Genomic DNA, 13,977 nt, shown 5'->3' with positions numbered 1-13,977 from the left:
GTGCCAATTCAAATCCGGGCTATTCCGCTTCAGATCCAGCCCCAGCTAATTCTCCTAGGAAGAGAACAGAGGCTGGCCCAAGTGTTTGGGTCCCTACCACCCAAACGGGACACCCTGATGAATCTCCTGGCTCCTGCTTTGGCTTGGCCCACCCCTGGCCGTTGCAGCCAGCAGATAGGAACCAGCAGATAGGAAATCAATTTCTCTCTCCCTCTCCCTCTATCTGTAACTCTGCCTTTCAAATAAAATAAATAAATCTTGAAAAAAATAGAAAGTACTTATAGAAAATAAAATTGAATTATAAAATTATGTCAATAATTGCATCATTTTTGAATATTTATTTCATCTTTTTTTAAGTCATGCATAAAGGCTTACATGTTGGAAAAACAAACTTGAAGCTACTCAATGTGTTTTGTTTGGGTCTATACATATACATAATCTTAAGTTAGTAATTAAAAGTCAATATTCACTTAAAAATAATATATGTCACTCCTGAATACAGTGTAAGAATTGGCAACATGTGGGAAGGAGTAGACTGAAGTTGAGTAGAGCTGCTGTCTTGAGAGCATTCATCCCTCCGCCTGCCCATGCTCCCTCCCCTGCCTGCTGGTTGTTATTGGTATTCCTTAATATTGAGTTTTCTTTCAAGCTATTATGCTTTCTTCAACTCGAGGTGTATTGTTCTGTGTCTGATCTTCAATAAGAGTGGAAAACAAAAGAAGTATAGATAGTATGGGAAGGAAAGATAATTGTGAAAGAGAAAACTAGACAAAGAAGGCTGACTGTTTCAAGAAAAAGCAAGAGACAGTGAGATTATTGCATTAATATACAACGCACCTGTCTGTTTTACCACTATGGTATCTCTGCAGACTTAGGACAATTGAGTTTGCAAGGCTCAGTAGCAATATAAAATATTGATATCACATCTATATAACAATTATGCCCAGCTGTTATTGGTTATTTTATTTTGAAAGTCTTTCAGAGTTACTCTACCAGAACATGTTTTGGATGGTTACATAATGTCTTGTTTTATGGATATAATACTGTTTGCATAAAAGAGAGGTCTTCAAAAAGTTCATGGAAAATGTGTATAATGAAAAAACTATGCATGGATTTCAAAAATTTTTGTACCAAAATAAACATCTTTTAGTTCCATATTTTCATGGATTTTTTGAAGTGTCCTTGTATATATTTCATGCATCTTAAATTGTTGGACGTTTAGGTTGCCTCTAATAGCTCATTAATACAAATAGTACTGCTACTGTGAAGACCATGCTAGATAAACCTGTAAAAAGAAAACTTTTAGACATGAAGTTTGTGGATTACAGAGTAGGAATATTTAAAAAGCAACCTTTATACATTTTTAAACATTTTATCACAGTGTCTTCTGTGTGACAATTTAAGCACTTGCTAGCTTGCTAGCTATACCTAAACACTTATCCATTTCATTATACCTCATCCTAACATTACATATAATTATTTGAAGGTGATAACAATTTAATGGATAAAATTCTGTACCTCACTTTAATATAAAATATTTTGATCCTTGCATAGTTTTTATATGTATGTTTCCATTTGAATTCCTTCTTATGTACATTTTCTGTTTGGGGTATTTACATACTTTTCTTTCTATTATTGTATCTACAGTATCTCGTTCTTTTCTAGATTAATATATGGTTCTTAATTTGTCTTTAAATTTTAATGTTGTATATGATATTTTTGATAAATGAGGATTTACAAACTCAAATTTGTAAAATGTATTCACCTTCTTAATAACTGGTTTTTATTTAAAAATTTCCTTTATAGTTAGTTTTTCCTTAAAAATAGGGAAATAAGTTATCAAGACAAATTCTTGCCTTCCCAATAATTTTCTCTTTCCATGGACTTACTTTTCACATTCAGCTCTTCAATCTTTCTGATATTTATTGGTTTCTAATATGAATTGAGAGTTCAATATTTTTATCTCCATAGAGTTCTCATAGCTTCTCAAAGGACATTAGTTGTATTAATATGGTTCTTCTGTTAGGATTTTTATCATCTGTTGGTTTTTCTATTCAAGCAGTAGGATAAATACTGAGGGCCATATTCTGTTCCCAGTGACTTATTTATTCAATTATGTGCCAACAAAACTCTACTATAATTATCATTATCTAGATTTTTCTCTTTCTACATCCACCCTGGGAATGTCTCCTTCATATTACTGCTTACAGGTATGTGAGTTTTTACTAACATGCCCTCCTGGACTCTGGCAATGCTTGTGTGGGTTTTCTGTTGCCTATACATTCAGACCGTTGATCCTTTTGTAAATTCTGGTAGAGTATATAAAAATGATACATACAAGAGAGTTAAAGTGCGGCTCTTTTCTTCTATAAGCGACTAATTAAGGATGGATGCTTACAAAGAAGAACATGGAGCCAGCATCACACTATTTCAGTCATCTGGCTCAGAAAAGACCCTGTGATAAATGATTTTTTTAAGATTTATTTTATTTATTTGAAAGGCAAAGTTACAGAGACAGGAGAGATTTTCCATCCACGGTTTCACTCAAATGGCCACACTGGCAGTAGCTGGGGCAATCTGAAGCCAGGAGCCAGGAGCTTCTTCCAGGTCTCCCACATGGGTGGATGGGGCCCCCAGCACTTGGGCCATCTTCTTCTGCTTTAGCAGGGAACTGGATTGGAAGTGGAACAGCCTGGACTTGGAACAGGCGCCCGTAGGGGAGTGGCTTAATCCGCTACACCGCAAGGCCAGCCCCAAGACAGGATTTTTTAAAGGTGGGAATAGCTAGGTGAATAATGAATCTTCAGTGATCTAAGAGTAAACCTATGATTTCTGTCTTCTGCTTTGGTCTATTAATTTAAAGTGTTCTTGGAAAAAAATTATTTAAATCACAATGATCATTCATTTTAATTGTCCAGTTGTGTTACATTTACAGTTTTTAAAATACTTTGCTCTATGCTTGTTGTCCATTAAAGATGCTCCTTATATAAGGAATAGCAGTGTGACTGAAACCAGGCCACCTGCTAACTATGAAAATCATTGACTCTGTTCTTTAATCCCCTCATCTGTGAAATGAAGATCAAAATAGAGTTTATTGGTAGATTGCTGGGAGAGTTTAGTAAGTTAAAGTTTGTAAAACCTTTAGAACAGAGCCTGATACATATGTTATGTATATGTATATATGTGCATACACATATATGTACATATACATATATGTGTATGCACATATATACGTATGTTAACATTTTTATGTTATATGTTGTTTCTTCTCTATTTTCACTTATAGGTCCTTCTAAGTGTAAACTGTGTTTCCTTTGGTTAATGATCTGAAAAAATGTTTAATTTCACAAGCAGAAGTTAAATCTTACAAACATTCATGATCTAAATAAATTTTAGGGTTTTGGATTTTCATCTACTGAGATATCTCACATGAACAAACTGGCAGCTGAGTTATTGTTTTCTTCTCTTTAGCGTAAAATAAAATAGGAATTAGGGAATCTACTTGGAACTGAGGCACAGTGACCAAATCTCCAACTCAGCCAATTGAGTTGCCAAGACACATTTTCCATCAGCCTCAAGTCCCCACTTTTATGACCTTCATATACTTTATAAATAAGTTTTAAATTTCATGTTGAATTGTGACTTTAGGAACTGTTGGCATCAGGTGGCTGGTAAGGTCATTGACTGAATGTTTTCATTTCTTAATAGTTCAATATTTTTTTTTATTTTCATCACAGAATAAATGGATATAGTTCCACCTTACATTGCAGACAGCCTCAAACTACTCTTTTATAAGTCTCTATAAATTGTTTTCTTAATGCTATTAAATTATTTCCTTCAGGGTTCCCCAGATGATAGACAGCAGACTGGTACTGGTTTGTGGATAGTTTATTTCCGTTTACAACAACCAGAACTAAGAGTTTAGAAATGCATAGCATTTTAACAGCATTGTTTGTATAGTTCTTAATCAAATAATGTTACAGGAGTTTGTATTTTGATGAATTGGCTTTGTTTATTTTGTCTAGTTCAATTTCTTTATATATTACAATAAGCCTTAATCTGCAATGCACTGGAAATTTTGAATAAAGAAAGAGAGGAAGGAAGGATAGAAGAAGCAAAGTCCCTTACCACAGTGGGAAGCACTGCCTTACGTAATAGACACAAGGGGAAATGCTTTGGCAGGCTAAGTGGATCTTTTGATTGCTAAATAAACATTTTATAGAATCAATCAACCAACCAGCAATCCATATTTTTGTTTGTTGTGGTTACCAATTCGAAATAATCTAACAAGTTAATAAGTTTTTAGATCTCTGTCTTCAAGTGAATTTGTTGCACACTTTAATTCTGCTTAGATCTGCTGGGATACAGTTTTCCTTTTCCAGGGATAATAACACAAGACTTACTTTCCTCTCTTTGTGATTCAAGGGCAGTCTTCTGGGTTCGGCAGTCCTTTGCTCTGAGCAGATGTTGGCATTGTTTCATTGACTGGCAACTTGGCAATTGTGTCTGGCTTTCCTCTAAAACTCAGATTTCCCCCTTAAAAACCGGTAAGGAGTCCTGTTTTTAAATGCACAAAATTCAGAGGCATCTAAAGCAGCCTTTTAAAGAAAGCAAAACCAAAAATATTTTAAGATCCATGTTCTGGATTTATTCCCTGGCCTATTATATGGAGACTGTCTGAAGGGCACATCTTTCCTTGGGGCAATTCCATTGTCCCTGTTGGTGATTGCCAACAAAGGTGCTGACAAAGACAGACTGAAAATTAAAAAGAACATTGCACAGCTTTGAACACCTCATCTTCTGCGGCAGTACAAGAGTTAAAGCTCTATTTTTTTTTTCTACTGTATGTACCAAATTTGGCCTGTGATTCCTTTGAATGGCATGAAAAGCAGTCTCCTCTCCTTTCCTTTCTCACTTTAAAAATATGCCTGGCAAAAACCCAAGACTCCCCTCCCCCAGTCTCATTCCCTCTTGCTCAGCTGACCAGAAATCCCAATGAAAAAGCATTCCTGACCAATTGTTAAGAGGGCCTGAGCACTGGTGGAAAATTTAGTTCACATGTGGGCACTGAATAACACATTGGGTCTTTCGCTATACTTAGCAGGTTTTGAAGCTGTTTCTTTAGAGGCCTTTTAGAATTATTATTTTTTTAGTTTATGAAGTATCCCATAATAGCAATTCTTAAGTCATTGATGGAACACCAAAACACATATCTTTGTTCATAGGCTTTTCATTGTATCAGGTGTTGTGAGCGAAACAGGAAAGCACTTGAAATTCCATTAAAGGTACATTCGTTTATCTAAAAAAAATAAAGAAAAAAAAAGCTATCTTTGGAAGTTTGTCCCTGTAGACATCATTAAAGCGAAGATATGTGCCATACACGTTTTATGTAACTGAAGATTCCTGGTTAACTATTCAGGTGCAGATTTCTTTTATTTCGTGAGCTAATGCTTGTTACAAAAACAAGAAAATTCAGCGGCTGTGTTAACTGCCAATTCCCTCTGTATAAAATATGGTATAGAGATGCCCCCACATTTCAAAAAACATCAGCTTCAGTGCTTCTCAACATGTCAGTGTTACCAACCCTTAAAAATTCATTTAACCAGACAATCCTAGGGAAAAAAGACTACATGGAATTCTCCAATTTCTAATATTTGAAGATTCAGGTGTACTTTACTAGGGTTACTGCTTTGTTTAAAAAGGAGCTTCAAATGTGGTTTTTTATTTGGCTGGTAATGACAAATATAATAAAAGACTGTAAAAATCAGTAAATGGGGGCTGGCATTGTGGCTTGGCAGTGAAACTACCCCCCCACTGCAACACCAGCATCCCATTTGGATACTGGTTCAATTCCCAGCTGTTCCACTTCCGATCCAGCACCCTGCTAATGACCTGGGAAAGCAGCAGAAGATGGCCCAAGTGTTTGGGCCCCTGCCACCCATTGGGAGACCCTGATGAAGCTCCTGGCTCCTGTCTAGCCCAACACTGGCCATTGTGGCCATCTGGGGAGTGAACCAGTGAATGGGAAGATCTCTCTCTCTCTCTCTCTCTCCTTTCTCTGTTAACTCTTTTAAAATAAATAAATAAATCTTTAAAAAAATAAAAACAAATAAATGTATTTTGATGGCTATTCAATGGCATCAAGGGTAACTTTAGGACACCCATAAATGAAAAACAATCATCACAGTGATGGTACTTTTATTTAAAAATCCATTTAGCAGAAGATTGCAGATTTGGCAAATAAAAACACAGGATACACATTTAAAACTGAATTTCAGTTAAAAAGCAAATAATATAAGTATAGTCCATGCATTATTTTAGAACATGCTTATAATCAAAAAATTATTCATTTTTTCTCTGAAATCCAACTTTAATAGAGCACACTGTATGTTATCTGGTAACCTTTGGCTGTCATCATTGCAACACTGTGGTTTGCTATAGAGAGCATGTAAAGTTGGGTTCTATTTCCAGGGTCAAGAACAAGTGGCAGAGCTTCCTGGGTCCCTCCTTCTGCCAGCTTTAACACTTTGGCACATCAAGACCAGAAGAGCTTCTTTTACAGCAGCGCATGTATTTCCAGTTAGTCATTCCACTTTCTGAAAAGGAGAGAGAGACTTGACCCACTTGAGCAGAAAGAGCTGGCTGGCTAATAGAAGAGAAGGCAGGGACCAGCAGAAAGAATATCAGAAAGGAACAGAATGAGGAACAAAGAAGTTTGAAGCAAGTCTTTCTAAAACAAAACAAAGTTTAAAAAAAATAATTAGGATCACCAAAACCCTAGGAAGAGACAGTAATTTATCAGAAATGGAAACAAACAAGGATGGAGTGGGAAAAAAAAAAGAAAATTTTGTGTTTCCTCTCCAGCAGAGCATCAAAAAAAAAAAAAAAAAAAACTAGTAGAAAATCAGAAAATTAACTAGACATTTTTTGGGAGAGAAACTTGATGAAACATCATACTTTCTGAAACCTGATTAAACAGTTTAACTTACAGCTAATGGTGAATGCTTTTATTTTTCTTTCTTTGGGCAACTTATGACTCCTGTAGGCTTTCTACTCCTAACATAGAAGCGTGTTCTCAAAAGTTTGTGGAAATGGAATTAAGAGATTTATTAAAAATTTTATGAACCAAAATGCCTGTATCTGTTAATTCCACTTTCCAAGGGCCTTTTGAAGTAATCCTGTATTATAATGAGCTTCCACAGTTTTTTGTCTTTGTTCCCAATATTGTCTAATGATATGAACACCCACCTGGGATGTTATGTAACCAGGGTAAATGTTCTGCTTGCTGACTCTAACCTTCTATATCAACATTTCCCAGGGCTTAGTGGGCAACGCAGATTCCTTGGCTCTTGCTGTGGTCTCCTGGCTGAGACTGTATTTCCATGTGCTTCCCACATGACTCTCGTCACAACACATGTGGAAACCATAGGCTCATAGGGTCTTGTATGCATGGATGATAGAGGTACAAACAGTGGGGCTTCTTGCTGTTTGGAATTGGGTTGTAGTTTGGTTTCTTTATCAAAGAAATCAAAAGAAAAAGAGAGGATACCACAGAAGTTTTAGTTATATGAAATGTGAACAGTGATTGTTATTGCTGGTAAAAGTAAATGATCATAGGCTGGCACTGTGACTCACTAAGCTAATCCTCCGCCTGCGGCACCAGCACCCCAGGTTCTAGTCCCTGTCAGGGCACCGGATTCTGTCCCAGTTGCTCCTCTTCCAGTCCAGCTCTCTGCTGTGGCCCGGGAGTGCAGTGGAGGATGGCCCAAGTGCTTGGGCCCTGCACCCGCATGGGAGACCAGGAGAGGCACCTGGCTCCTGGCTTTGGATCAGCGCGCTGGCCACAGTGGCCATTAAGGGGTGAACCAAAGGAAAAAGGCAGACCTTTCTCTCTGTCTCTCTCTCTCACTGTCCACTCTGTCTGACAAAAAAAAAAAAAAAAAAGTAAATGATCATAAAGATTGCTTATGTGGATTGAATTCTATTTTAACAGGGAACTCCACAGAGAACTGACAATTATAGAACCATAAGGAAAAACAAAATGACTTGATGTAAAGGGGTAAATTTATCAAAATTGAGAAAAAGAGCACAAAAAATGAAATCTTATAATTCATACAGTTACATGGGATAAATTATATTTTCATATTTGGGGCCCCAAGTTTTCTAAAGTTGAACTTAACTTTTGGTTTTATTGTTGTCTTTTTGTGTTATAGATGGATAACTGGCTGGTTTTGATGAGGGCAACATTTTTATTGTTTTTTAGTAAGCTACTCATAGTTGAACATGAATTATAATTCTTATAGCCTGTTTCTTAGTAGGAAATGACCCCATTTGGTATAACCCACTATAATCAGGAATGGAATACTTACAGGAAAGGGAAGAAAACAATTTACAGTAAGACCATGACATTGATGCATATAATACATGAAAACACTTGGGCCACAAAATTAAGAAAGAGAACAGCAAGATACTAATTTTTTTTTAATTCAATACATCCTTTGAAAGATCATTTGCCTCCTTCGTCTCCAAAGACTTTGAGGACGAGGGCTTCAAGTCATGGCCTCCTGAATTCTTGGGTTTCTCTGTGGTGCCTTAAGAGTGCCAGCGTGAGACCATGCAATCCGCATTACTCACCCTCAACCGATTCCACCCCTGAGCAGATTCCTCCAGCTGGGTGTAACACTGGGGAAGAGGGAGTGCCAGGCAGTGGTTGCTCTATAAATGTACCTTCTAAGTACAATATCCTGGAAGAGCAGGCCAGTTATTGAGTTTTGCCATGCCTACATGCCCTCATTTACATGAACAAAATGGAGGTGCTATTGATGAGTTACCTCACAAAAAATTTTGTTTCAAGAAATGAGTAAGTATACCTAATGAAATGAGAACAGTTCCCTATACCTGGTAATAAACTTTGGCTATTATTTGTTTCTGTTCCTAGGCTTGGTGCAAGGGATTATTTGAAGGAAAATTTCTATTTATTGTCTTGAAAAAATTTTTTAAGAAAACTGTTGCTTTAAAATATCATTCCATAATGTTTGAGTATGGGTATGTCCTTTGACCAAAAGCAGCCAAGTCCCTATCCTTGTTACCCATTAACCCTAAACTCCAAGTGTTAAGACTCACCTCCCTCCCCTTACAAGACCTGAACCTAGGTAATGCAATGGGTTAGTGACAAGGATGACGTCTTTCTAGTTGCAGTATCAATTTCATTATCATCCTTTGCTTTTCTCTTGCCAGTTTTCTAAAGAGTAAAACATTTATTAATTACCTAAGCACTCTGAGCCCTTTTGGAGGTACACCCACTATAAAAGCTATTATTATCACCCATATTTTGTGAAGCACTTGGGGATTAAAAAGTGTTATGTAAATGTTTACACGTGATTGTGCTATGGCCCAAAATTCACATTGGAACAACAAATACAGCCCAGGAAGAAGCATAAAGCCCAGAGAGCCAATGATTTTTGTACAAGGTATGGAATTCTCTTTTATTTTAAGCCTTAAGATGGTTGCACTTCTGAAGAGGGTCGTTCGTAGCCATTAAGGAAAGTAAGTAAGACTGTAAAAGAGGAAACAAGTCTAAACAGGGGTTTCTGCCTATTTTAAGATCCCTGGGATCCATGGAGAAGAGAGCAAAAGGGAATGGCTTTAAAATACTGTAAAAGGGGCTGGTACTGTGGTGTAGCGAGTAAAGCTGCCGCCTGCAGTGTTGGATCCCTTTTGGATACTGGTTTGAGTCCCAGCTGCTCCATTTCCCATCCAACTCTGCTGTGGCCTGGGAAAGCAGTAGAGGATAGTCCAGGTCCTTGGGCCCCTGCACCTGCGTGGGAGACCCTGGGGGAAGCTCCTGGCTCCTGGTTTCAATTCGGGCTCTGGCCATTGTGGCCATCTGGGGAATGAATGAACCAGCAGATGGAAGACCTCTCTCTGTCTCTGCCTCTTTGTAGCTCTGCCTTGCGAATAAATAAATAAATATTTAAAAAAATAATAAAGTAAAATGTTGTGAGAAGCATAGGGAATAACCAGAACCTTCTGATTAAAACAGAAACCTCAACAGCACGCTTCTAAAAGTTGTTTCTTTTCTGGAGACACCCAGGAAAGAACAGAGAGTCTCTTTCATTGTGGGTTCCGACAAAAGGCAAGAAAGTGGGACCTTCCTCATGGCTGAAGGCAAGAAAGTGGGACCTTCCTCATGGCTGAAGACCTCAGGTAGTGAGGACCGTGAAGAACACTGAACACACCCTGTTCTCATTGAATCTTTACCATTCCTTCTGGGGGAAGGTCTCTGGCTGGTACAGGTGTGGCTGATCTTTAATAGCCTCTGACTCTCGAAACCGCCGCCAAGAGCCTTCAGCTGTTCTGTGTGTCTAGGTAGCTGTTGGCTTAAGTTGAAACCGCCGCCAAGAGCCTTCAGCTGTTCTGTGTGTCTAGGTAGCTGTTGGCTTAAGTTGCCTACGTAGTTGTTCGCTTAAGGTGCTGTCTACCAAAGACCAGGGAAGCTCGTTTTCTATTTATAGCAATAATATTTTATTTTAAAAAATCCTTTAAAAATAAGCGTAAGAAAAAGAGAAATTTGATATTAAAGAATATCCAGTAAAGGTCATGACTCACACAGCTATGACCAAAATGTTGATCATCTGCATGACACGGTGCAGACGCTGGGTTAGAAGGTTTAAGATGCCCTGATTCCACCACCCTGGGGGGACACAAGGAAGAACTTTGGCTGCAGAGAACTTTGCTGGTACCAGAACTCTCCAGTAAAAAGAGGCCCAGGTTTAAGAGACAATGATTATTGAAAATTAAGAAATCCACACAGGCACCAAAAAACCCATGGGAGGAATAAGAAGACCAAGGAGGGACACTCTGGGCAAACAACACTGCCCCGGGTGGTTTTTAACATGTGTTCTGCAAAGTTTCAGATGGTTCCCAAAAGGATGTTTGGTTTTACATAAAGGACAAAGCACACCCTTTTCTCTCAGTGTTTAGAGGGATTTACACACTTCTCCTTTCACACTATTTTAAAACACAAGAGAGGAAACAAAGAGAGGGAGCCAGGGGAAGAGAAAAATAAAGAAGGCAAGAAAGAAAGGCAGGGGAGGGGGAAAAAGATTGGAACAGAACAGAAAAAGAAAAATAGAAACGAGGAAGAACTGTAGCAAAAATGAGAGAGAGAGAGAGAAAGGAAGGAAGGAGGAAGAAGGAAAAAGGAAGAAGGGAGGAAGGGAGGAAGAAAAAGAAATCTACCCCAAAACACACAGTAAATTCAAGCTCCTTAACAGCCAGGCTCCAACTTATTTTTAAAACAATAACGCCTAGCAGTAATATAGCTACAGCCTCTGAGGGAAGCTCAGAGGCTGATGTCAGAGTCCCAGAACCTAAGCCACGAGGAAAATAAATAAATAAATAAATAAAAAAAACGTAAAACAGGGAAGCCGGCAGCCGAGCGGGTCTTCGGACAGGGCGGGGAAATCCGGGTCTGCAGGGCAGGAGGAAGACCCCCAAGGAGGCTAGGCGCGCAGCCCCGCAGTCCTCTGTCAAGGATTGCGGGTAAACTCTGCAGGCTTCGGGCTTGAGCTGTGTTTGTTCCCACTGAAAGCCGAGGAGGACGGTGTTAATAAAGAGAGATTTAGCCGAGCAATGTGCTCGGAATAAAGTGGGCTGCAAAAAAAGGTCAACCGTGATCCGTGGCGGCCGCGGACGAGGGCTTGGGAAGGTGCTGAGGAGACCGGGGGAAAAGCGACGGAGCGCGAGGCCCGGGGCGGGGGTGGCGGGAAGCCAGGGCCCGCGCTCAGCGCTCCCGGGAGGAGCGAGAGCCGCGCGGGGCGCCCTCCCGCTCGGCCCGCGCCGCCGCCAAGCCGCCTTCGCGTCCCGGGCCGCCCCGGCCCCGGCCCCCTCCTCCTCCTCTCCCTCGGAGGATCCGCCCTGAGCCCGCTCTCTAGACCATGGTCTCCTTAATCTCAGACTTGGATCCCCTCAGAGACTGGAAAGTTTTAAGGTAGGCCTGCTTTGCTTTCTCTGCGCACGTCGGCGGGTCAGCCGCCGCCGGGCTCCCGCCCCGCAGCCCTGGGCAGCAGTGCGGGATGTTGGCTGCGATGCCCCGGGTGGTACAGGTGGCCGCGGGGTCCGGCGGTTTTGACGTGGAAGCTCCCTGGAGCGGCTGTAGAAAGGCGTGCGCGCGCGTGTGTGTGCACTTCCCGGGGTCCAGGTGTCACTGCCTTCCTCCTCCTGAGGGTCCCGCCTGACTGACCCCAACCCACCCTTGGCTGAGGGCTCAGAGCGCCCGCTCCTCCTCTTAATTTCGTGGGTTTCAGGGGGACACTTGAGACGGAATGTGTCCAACTTTGTGGGACTTCAGATAGAAAAGTGAACTTTTTGAGAAATGAGACGGCGATGGGGGCGGGGGGACAGAGTCTTTCCTCCCTTGACCTCTGCTCCTGGCCCTCACCGTCAGCTCTGAGCTGGGAAAGTTCAGTGACCTTAAGAAAACGAGCTTGTAGAATTGAAATGACACCCTTCGCTGAATGCTCCTTTAACGGTGAACTCTGACCTCTTCATCTCTCAGAGGCGCACGGAAAAATTAGAACCCAGGAGCTGAAAATGGGCAGGTTCGTGAACCCTCGAGTGGGTCGATTTACTTCACTCCAAGTGGGATTTCCTAGTGAAAGCATTTTTAGACAATTTTTAAGATATAGAGATGTTAAACGGCAGGATTTTTGTTGAAAAGTGAGTCTACACAGTGTTATGTTTTCCAAATAACTACCCCAAAGCGTGGTCCCACAGGATTTAGAACGGAACCCAAAGAAAGAATATAAATGAGTAGGGGTGTTTGAGCCTAGGACCTCTTTTTTTAATGACATTTCTCAATTATTAGTTAATTAATTCCTTATTTCCTTTTCATGAATTCAGCCCCAATGTTTGTCTGAATTTATTATTTGTGAAAACATTATAGAAATGAAAAAATAATCCAATATCCATTCTTTTTAAAATAATTGCATCTTTCTAGAACTTTTCACATATGCATGTGACATATCATGTAATATATACAATTATATAATATGCTCTTCTTCCAGTTAACACTTTAAGCAAATTTCCATGTTTATGCCTTCCTTTTATAGCCATACTTTTAATAGCTAAAAGCACTTTATGTTGACTATGTTGTTTACTAAATTTAGATTGCTCCCAGTCCTTGATTTTATATTAACAACTGAAAGAACATCTTTGTGTGTATAGTGTGTTACTTCCATTAAATAATTCCCAGGATTTCTACATGAAAAGTTCCAAACACTTTTATGAGTCTTTCAGTAGATTTTTCTTCTGTTTGCATGTTTAAACTTTATTTTTATTGAGAAACGGTAAAATACTTGTGTGTATATTCTTGTGTATAGTATTAGAATAAACTTCAGTCTCCTTTTCTTTTAACTGGATTACTAACCTGTTTGTTAAACTGAAATATCTCTTAAGAGTTTTTTTAAAAAAATGTTCCAGTGATTAACTCAACATTATTGCACAAGTGGATAAAGCAAGCACTAACTCTAAGAATGTGTGTGACTACAGTCACAAATTTTAAAAAAGTAGCCCTCTGAAGGCCTCTTTAAGATAATGAGCCTGTCTTAACTCATTTCAAAACTTGTGATAATGTTACCTTTCCCATAAAGGTGGCCTCAATCTAAATGAAGTTTATTTATATTTAAAATAAAGCGTTACAAATTTGGACTGGCAAGAGCTGAGAAAGATAAACATACATTTTTACATGGACTACTTTGGCTACACCAAGTTCATTCTGTCCACACCTCTTCCTGGCAAGCTTATCCCATCAGCTTTTTAACCGCCTATAATCCTTCCCTCAAGCATGAAATAACAAAGGGATAGCATTTATGAATTTATTTATTTTTTTTAATTTGAGAGGCAGAGATGGAAGACAAATCGATAGGTAGGCAGACAGCTCCTGTCTGTTGGTTCAGTCTCAAAATGCCTGCAAAT

At 39.4% G+C, this 13,977-nt stretch overlaps 1 protein-coding gene across 11 annotated transcripts in view; it reads left to right on the top strand.

Moving 5' to 3' along the window:
* CELF2 (CUGBP Elav-like family member 2) overlaps positions 1 to 13,977 on the top strand; it is a 939,267-nt gene that overhangs the window by 326,281 nt on the left and 599,009 nt on the right. For 3 of the 11 annotated variants that reach the window (XM_070055754.2, XM_070055758.2, XM_017347667.4), the window contains exon 1: positions 11,444 to 11,992. The exons of 2 other annotated variants lie outside the window; for them this stretch is intronic. In XM_070055754.2, coding sequence (XP_069911855.1) covers positions 11,940 to 11,992 — 53 coding nt within the window. In that variant the 5' untranslated portion in view covers positions 11,444 to 11,939. Of the gene's footprint in view, positions 1 to 11,443; positions 11,993 to 13,977 lie in introns of those variants that run through there. 6 more of the 11 variants (XM_089311773.1, XM_070055735.2, XM_070055741.2 and 3 more) reach the window with 4 other exon arrangements.

Source organism: Oryctolagus cuniculus, chromosome 13 (assembly GCF_051225735.1).
Source record: "Oryctolagus cuniculus isolate XC-2025 breed Fujian yellow rabbit chromosome 13, ASM5122573v1, whole genome shotgun sequence".
NCBI lineage: Eukaryota > Metazoa > Chordata > Mammalia > Lagomorpha > Leporidae > Oryctolagus > Oryctolagus cuniculus.
The sequence above is the reverse complement of the archived record's forward strand: the minus strand, read 5'-3'. Positions and strand labels throughout refer to the sequence as shown.